General features: G+C 40.5%; 1 protein-coding gene across 6 annotated transcripts in view; it reads right to left on the reverse strand.

The window, feature by feature from the left end:
- Positions 1-8,764, reverse strand: part of NPLOC4 (NPL4 homolog, ubiquitin recognition factor) — a 77,376-nt gene that overhangs the window by 51,736 nt on the left and 16,876 nt on the right. For 2 of the 6 annotated variants that reach the window (XM_072645305.1, XM_072645307.1), the window contains exons 2-4: positions 4,065-4,145; positions 3,001-3,144; positions 874-986 (exon numbers count right to left, since the gene is read on the reverse strand). Coding sequence is in view for 2 of the 6 variants with exons in the window: in XM_072645302.1 (XP_072501403.1) it covers positions 874-986; positions 4,065-4,145; positions 8,089-8,103 (209 nt within the window). In the remaining 4 variants the exon portion in view is untranslated. The other 4 variants (XM_072645306.1, XM_072645304.1, XM_072645302.1 and 1 more) reach the window with 4 other exon arrangements.

The following is an 8,764-nucleotide window of genomic DNA, read 5'->3' on the forward strand; positions in this document are numbered from 1 at the left end:
TAATGTTACATGTCAGATCAATCCAAAACCATTTATTAAGCAACTACTATGTGCTACCGTAAGACTAAAGAGGTCTATAATTTGCACTAAACTATCACGTACTTCTTCTAAGTAGAGTGTTCAGAAATCTTTGTAAACATCTTAATGCCCATCAAAGAACATCTGCATCTTGACAGATTAGACCCATACAATGGCGGTCACATAGTAACACACCAAACATACACCTGAGAGCCACAGAATTCATGCCACATAGTGCTCCAAAGAGGAGATCTCTGGAATCCATAGTCTCTTGAGAATGTACTAACTTAAAGGTTCTACAGGCTACAAATGTGATTACTGTACATCCAGAAAACCTGCTCCATCGTGGAGCAACAGTGGAACAAGAGGACTGTAGAGTGGGAGGCCCCACTGGCATTGGCTTCTGGCTATAGAAGAAAGCAATGTCTTCAAGAGGATTCTGATACCTGAAAAAAAAATAGCAGGCTGTGTGGAAACCACACTGTTGGCACTCACACACAATGGAGGTCTTCAGGTATAAAGTTAATTGACTTGATTTCTTCCCAAAGAACTACACTCAAGGTCTTTTGTTCCTAAGAAGCTGAGTATGCAGCTTATCCAGTCTCAGTACACTTAGGCTACAAATCTCTTCCCTCAATGACATACCTCTCAGAATACTGCAAGTCAATCAAATCTAGCTCTACAGTAATTGCAGACTCAGTTTGACTGCTTAACACTTTGCAAGAAATATGACAGCCCATATACTGGTCTATAAATAGGAAAGTATCTAGACTGCTTTGGGGAGATAAGTTACAAATGAATCTACCTCAAGCAGTCAACACTTGCCACAAGAAATTCTCCCCACTGAGTACTCACTTAATTTTTAACAGGTTGAGGGATTTGTTTGGTGATGCTGTTATCTCTCCTGTCTTGTTTCTATTGATGTAAACTGAGAAACCATTATTCCGGAAGCCAAACTCCTTTGCAACCTAAAATAAACCCAAAACAAGAAGGTATAAACACATACACATATATGTGCATGCGCGCACGGGCACACACAAACACACACACACGAGAACACACCCAGATTTTCTAAGTTCTTAAGTTCAGAATATTCTGCAGGATGGGATCCTTCATTATTATCTTGCTAACTTCTGAGTAGTTCCTAAGTAACTGAATTCCCTCTGAAAAGACAGGTGGTACCTCCTACATATATGCTGCTCACTCTAGAGTCAATTAGAGTAAGGAAATTAAGTTTGAAAGAAGCCAACCCCTTGCACAAACATATAGACTGTCAACAGAAAATATGGCAAAAATAAATTTAATGAAAATATAAAGCAACAGATATAATCACAATTTGATTCAATATTAATTAAGCATCTACTATGTACAAGGTAGATGAATAAAACAGTTTCTGTCATCAAATAATTTATAATTTAACAGGGAAGGCAAGACAAGTAACTGTAATACAAATTAGAATATAAATGCATAGAAAATGTACAAATTAAGGGTCATACTTGAATATTTCAAGTATTCATGATTTAATTAGTGTAGGCATCTCCACTACAAAAAAGAGATTTTCAATCTTCTGCTTGTTAATAGACATGTCTTCCTAATGATCTGCCATGCCCCCCATCCATCCTTTTCATGCTCTCCTCCATCCCCTCTCCTCAAAAATCAACCTCCTGGTGATGAGTTTCTTTAAATTCTGCTAGGCTGGGCCTTGGATACCAGTCCTAAAATCCACTGTCAAGGCCCTATTTGAATCTCTTCAGCTCAGTAAGACCTGCCAAAGTTTGTGATTTGTTGGCAGAGTCTTCAAGAATCCAGGGTCATCTTCATACTATAAGTTTACTAGAGAAACAATAATAATAGTAATAAAGATAATTCCTGATTTAATATAGTGTTTTATAGGTGCTTTCTGAACTTCTATGAGAGTTATAAGGAAAATATTTTTAACTAGTAAACAATGTTGGATGAAAGATCATGGAAGGTTTCCTAATGGAGGTAATACCTGAGCTGGATCTCAAAGGATGAGGATTATTTCAACAGGAAGAGATGAGGAATACATTCTATGGTAAGAGCAAAAGAACAAAGAAATAAAGAAGTAGGACAAATTCAAGGGAATGATGAGTAGCCCAATTTAGGTGGATAATGGGGAGTACTGTCAGATTATGCTAGAAAGGAAAGTTGAGTATCAGACTGTGGTGGGTCCAGAGTTGTAGTTTGTTCAATAGACAACAGAGAACCACAGGTTTCTTAGTGGTGGTGATACGTGATAAAAGCTGCACACTAAGAAGATTACTTTGGCAGCCATTTGTAGGACAGAATGGAGCAAAGAAACAATGAAAGAAGGGAAACACCTTAGCGCTACTTCTCTCTCGTTTTGTGTTTTTAAAAGTCTCTAAAGATGATTTTGTTTTTTCCATAGTTTTGAAAATATATTTTTAAATGTAGCTGGATGCACTAAATTAAAAAACAAAAACAAAAAACCAAGTCAAAGTAGATAATGAAACTTGATTTTATTGATTTTTAAGAATTTAAAAAAAAACAAGTTAATGTAAAGAACATCTTGTAACAGACTGACTTGATATTAAACAGTTGCCCTTAAGACATATAACAGAAACACAAGAATCACACTTCATCTTTCACATGGTCAACTCTAAATCAGTCCTTTATTTTGCTTTTAAAAAACAACTTTCAACAAAGTCAAAGGTAAACAATATCAGAAATGTTAAAGAAGGGATTAATGAGCTGTGTGGAAGACCTGAATAAAGCTCTAAGACCTCTACAATTCTATGAAATATATGCAACAAATTTTTAAGAACCAGAGTTGGAAATATTAAATTCTCAAGGTGAAACAAAGTAAAATATTAAACTAGTTATCCAATGTTATCAAGTATGATGCTATTAAGGACTAGATGACAAGACATTTATATTAATCAATGAGATTATTTATAAAATGGTGACACAGATAGAATAGGAAGAGTTAATAATACTTACTACCCTTACTTTTCCTAAGGCAATTTTTTTGAAGGGACAGGATGGGATGCACTTTAAAAGCACGTTTCAGACCAGTTCTGCCTTTATTTTTATGAATAATTCTGGGAAATTTCACCTGGCCAATAGGTGCTCTATGATGGTCTGCTGAAGAGAGTAGAAACAACAATGCTCACAAATCACATCCCATCAATATAATCCCTCCAGAATATCAACAGCTGGGGCTGTTATGTATGCACTCTCCTTAAGAAAGGCAAGATGCAACATAAACTGCTAGGAGGAAGCACTGAGATTATAAATCAAGCTCTTCTGCTAGCAAATCAAAGTCAAGAACTCCAAGGTCTGTCTTCTAGTTTTCCCCCAGGAAAAAAGCAAATGTTGATGTTTCTCGTTTCACAGTGTTTGATAATTCTGTTTCTGAAACTGAACATCAAAGCCTCTAGCAAGTAAGAGTCAAATCTTACAATGCTTGTGGCAATCTTATAACCTCAAAAATTTGAAAGAATAATTAATTCAATTTATTCTTCATATTTCTAGTTCTCTCCCCTACAACCTTTCTTTAGTAAGTCACTTCAGTCAAATCTTTTATATAGTCTATGAACACATCTCATACAGAGCACCAGTATCATCTCACACTTCTAAAAAAATGCTAATAAATGTCTATTACTCAGGTTAAGAAAACAAAAAGTAAATTTTAAATTTCAGCAAGACTCTTTTGAGCCTTGTGGTTACTATTTTATGGTCTTTCTTCTTTTATTCATATAATTCAAATCGTTTCCAACATGTGGGTAGGTAACAAATAGCAACAACAAATGGAAATATAGTTTGGGTTAAATATCTTTTACTTTTCAAAAAATATTTTAATACCTTCAAGTTCTCTTGTAAGATCCCAAGTGCCCAGCAGTTTTGCTACAAACCCAAGCCCAGGATTTTACAGAATGCTGACCCAATTATGACCACAGGGGTGGGGGAGAAGTAAGTGAAGAGACTGGACGGGGGTGGAAGTGGGGGGAAGAATGGAAGGCAGAAATAAACTGCTGAAAGGTAAACATCAAAGTCACAGATACCTTTTTCAAAAACGTTGCAGCTGTTTCTCTCTTTGTTGCAGTGATCCGCTTCACCCCCTCTGGTGATTGGACACGGATTATCTGTTAGAAATGAAACCAAAAAGAGTTACTGAGAAGAAACAAAGTCCTGTCCCATTATTTGGTTGAGACAAAAATGACAGTAGCCTTGCAGCACTAAAACAAAGACTGTCACTGAAACTTCAAAAGCCATGGGCGATACTTTTTTCCTTCTTCTCAATCCCAAATCAATTCTTTATAGAAAATGAAATGGTGAAAAGGAAGATTTGCAATCATCATCAGGTAATGTCATGTTATCTAAAAGCATAGCCCTGACTAGCAAGTTTAAGATTATGCTGAAAAGAGCAATGGTTTTATGTTTTGTGCTGAATAACACAGCTTGCATTTTAGGAATTATAAAAGACTAGATCTAGGACAGTGAGATTATTTTTATCCTGAGCCTTTGAGATTTATTCATGAAAGAAAATGTGTATTATCACTGAATGAAGATTCAAAGTCCTTCTGAAAAGGAATTTCACTTGATTCTGGAATCCTTTTACAAAAGCTCTGGCTGACCTGTAGTACAAGAAATCAAATGACCACTTGTCCTTGGTAAGAAGTGCAAACGAATTAAGAAATATAGTCCTGTGCCATAGAAAGAAGAAATATAGTCCTGTGCCATAAAAAGAGGGGATAGGGACTGGGACTGTTATTTCACTAATCTAGGGAACTTCCACAGAGGAAACCTCCTCTGCCAATGCAGACAGGTACCTTCTCTACAACTTAATTTTAGAGAGCTGACTGAGTCACTAAGAGATTAAGTGACTTGCCTAGAGTCACATAACCACTGATTGTCAGAAGTGGGACTTGGTCCCAAGTCTTCCAGGCTCTATCCACTACACCATACTGCCTCTATACTTTTTATAGCAAACCGAAAAGATCAGGTATAGGGTAAATTGGGGAGTAGATATGTTTGTCCACGGAGCAAAGGTCACCACTTTCTAAGATGACTTAAATTTTTCATTTGAATCAAAGTTATTGCTTCATTCAAAGAGTGCTGTTGAAATAGAAGGACAATACTGTGGAAAAATAAATGCTGGCTCTAACCACATGAACAGAAATTGTCCCTGCAACAACAGACTGCCAGAAAGCACTTCTGCTATAGTTATTTTTCTCAACATTTACCATACTGTTTATCGGATAAAAGTCCTAACTCTTTTAGAAATATATGATCTGTTGAAAATTATTTCCACTATTACATGGCCAAATGCCCCACTGGCTCATAATTCCCTGAACTTGACACATTCTGGGATGGAATTTATCAAGACTAATTCATGTCATCCTAAAACAAAGGATCACAGCATCTGGAGATGAAAAGAATCTTAAAGGTCTAGTCCAACCACCTCACTCTGCAGATAAGAAAATAGACTTAGAAATGTGAAATAATTTTCCCAAGGTCACAGATAATTAAGATGACGACTCAGTATTCCAAAACTCAAGTCCTCTGATTCCAAATGCAGTACTCATTATATTATAACAACTCATTATACTGTAACAACTATAACAATGTCTAATAACTCACTAACTTTTGTCTGAAAAACTCTGTTGTCAATTTCTAAGTTTAAGGCAGTTTATTTTTTGGAAAAACATTATGGACATTCCATTCATTAAAAGTTTAGAAAAACTAGCGTACCTGTTTTACCCTAAACTTTTAACTCTGACTAGCCCTTTTAATTTTTGGATTGTTCATCTTACATATGTATTCAAGTTTCTCTAAATGTCTCCATATTAAAAAGCACTTCAATGTAAAACACATACGTATTTATAAAAACACTGCCATTAATATTTGAATCCTCTAGTTCTAAATTAACTAAGAAAAAATATTCAGCTGCCTGTTCTCCCACAATAATTAGAAATGTTAAAACTAGTTCCTGAACTAATCAATTCTACTCAAAAACACAAGGTACTTCCTCTAAGAGACTGAATTCCAGATTTCTGAAATAGAAATTATTCTGATTTGATCATCTTAAACAGTGTTTTTAAACATATATAGTTAAACATAACCATATATGCTCCCAAACCAATTTCAAGTTTTCTGGTAACAAAAGATAAAACTAAATTGTACTAGTTCTATAAGACACAAGAAGACCTGAATGTACAAGATTTCTCCATCTATAAAACAAGGACTACTATGACAGCTTGTATGTACTTCACAGAAACAGAATGTTTAGAATTAACATTTTAGGGGCTTTAACCTTTTTTTGGGGGGGGCCCCACAAATTTCTGTGGCAATTTGGTGAAGCCTATGTACTCATACTCAGAACAATGTTAGAAAATCACATACAAAGGCTTAGAAAAGAAAATTTTACTAAAGCACAGTCATCAAAATATATATATTTTTTAAGGTTCCTAGAGTCAAGGGGTGCAGAACTTGTAGACTCAAGGCCACATGTGGCCCTCTATGACTTCAAGTATGGCCCTTTGACTGAATCCAAACTTCATAGAACAAATCTCCTTAATAAAATGATCTGTTCTGTAAAACTTGGACACCCACGGTCACAAGTGGCCTAGGATCAGAAAGCAGGTTCCCCACCCATGACCTAGACCTAGATTAGAGTTAGACCCTTGGTTTTGGAATAATTTGATGATCTCAACAATACACTCAGTATTCTTTAGAGGAAACAATCTATCTCAACTCATTTTTCCCCTAAAAAATAAACACATTTCAAAAATTTAGTAAGTGCAAAAGCGTTTAGTTGTTCAGTCAAAACATCTATGGGACACCTAGGTTTTATTAATGGTGGCTTAGCCTTACAAAAGTGGTCTTTTTCTGGCTATCATTAGACTTAAGAACTTTGTCTACAACAAGATCTGACCATTCTTATCCTAAATGGAACGCTGGGTTTAGTTTTCCTGTAAACGGAAGGTACTAATGCAACTTTTTAAACTACCAACAGTTCCTAACCTATTCGGAGCCCCAAGTTAGATTTCTGTAACCTTATTTTGTTTTAATTTCTGCAACCTTATATTTAAAAGCATCAATACTTTATTTTCTTGTACCATTCCTCCTTTACCTCCCTAAAGACAAGCCAGTGAATCCTGTGCCATAAACAGAAAGCTGGCAGGAGAGGGTGGTGAAAAGTCTGGAACGAACAAGTTTGGCTCAAGGCAGAGAGACCCAGGGAGGGCTGGCTGCCTACGCAGCAGGTGCGAGAAGCGCCCTCCCCAAGCCGGGCATCCACAGCTCCTTCCTTTCGCGTTCTTTATTTACCACCAAAATGCTACTGCCCCGATCCTCCCTGCGGATTTTCCCTGAGTCATTAGCTTCTTTGCTAAAGCACTTAAAACTTATCACAGCCTAAGAAATAACCAGTTTCTGGGCTTTCAGATTAATTGTGCCATAAGGTATTAGGGGGTGATTGATAAAGTCTGATCTCCCAAGACAAGAAAAATGAACTTCCTTTCCCAAGTTTCTTTTAGTCAAGCATTTAACAAGCTTTCCTTGGAAATCGAGGGGAAAACGTCCTATTTCTGTACTTTTGTTCCGGACCTCCTCCGGGGGAGAGGGACTTTTTTTCTGGGGTGTCCTTATCTGTAGCTACTTTGCTCCTTGGAGTTCATATGGAGGAAGAGAAGGTGGGGGGCAGAAAGGGGAAAAGGGGAGGTGGGGGAGGAGACGGGGTTGGGTTGTGGCCGCGTAAGAGGGGTCTCTCTTTTATTTGGGACCCTTCTCTCCTGGCCTCCAAGGTCGGGGTGTTCCCCCAAGGTAGGCAGATTCTCTCCCCCACCTCGGACGCCGGCGATCTCCCGGCGGCTGAGTCCCGGAGAAGGCCGAGGATGAGAAAGGGCCCAGATGGCAGGGCCAGGGAAGGGGGTGAGCCAGAAGGCCTGAGTGCCAGGGGGCGAGAGAGACGCGGGTCCACGCCCCGCAGGCCTCGGCGGGGAAATCTGCTGCCTCATCCCGGAGGCGTCCCACTCGGCTCGCCCTCCCCGCCCGCACCGGCCGGCCCGCGGGGAACTGACTCACGATGCTCTCGGCCATGGCCGCCGCTGCCGTCGCCGGGCCCCGGAGCCCGGCCCCCGCCGCCCGCCGCCCCGAGTGTCCCGCAGCCGCAGCTCCGGCTCCAGCCCCGGCCTCGCTCCTCCGCCCGCTCCCCAGGCACGGCCGCCGCTCCAGCTCCGCCCGCCCGGCCTCAGCCTGCAGCCGACGTCCCGGTGCCTCGCGCAACGCGCTCCCCCCAGGAACACAGACCCGGAAACAGGGTTCCGGCTTCCACCGCGGCGCCACCCCTCCCCCTCGCCCCGCGTCCGCTCCTCCCCCCGCCCTGGGAGCAGTCCGGCGGCTCACCCCCTCCCACTCCTCCACCCCGACCCCGCCCCCACCGGCCTACTTCGGCGCCAGCGCCAAACGCTAGGGAAGGAAACCTGGCTGCTCTCCCACTCTAGAACAGAAACTCCCTGCGGGCAACAACGATTTCGTTCCCGCCTAGATCAGTTTACTCCGACGAGTCTGGCCTGTAGGAAGAGAAATGAACACGTTCGGAAGTCTGGGTAAAGACAGAGCATAACCACGTACGGGACGCAGAAACAGGGCCAGGCATTGAGAGGGCGCGACCACGAGGTGCCTGCTGCGTGCCCGGCGCCACCCCGAGCCCGGGTGGGCAGAGGAAAGAAGCGGCCCCTGCGCTGGCAGTCTGAGGAGG

The sequence above is a fragment of the Notamacropus eugenii genome, chromosome 2 (assembly GCF_028372415.1).
Source record: "Notamacropus eugenii isolate mMacEug1 chromosome 2, mMacEug1.pri_v2, whole genome shotgun sequence".
In the NCBI taxonomy this organism is placed as follows: Eukaryota; Metazoa; Chordata; class Mammalia; order Diprotodontia; family Macropodidae; genus Notamacropus; species Notamacropus eugenii.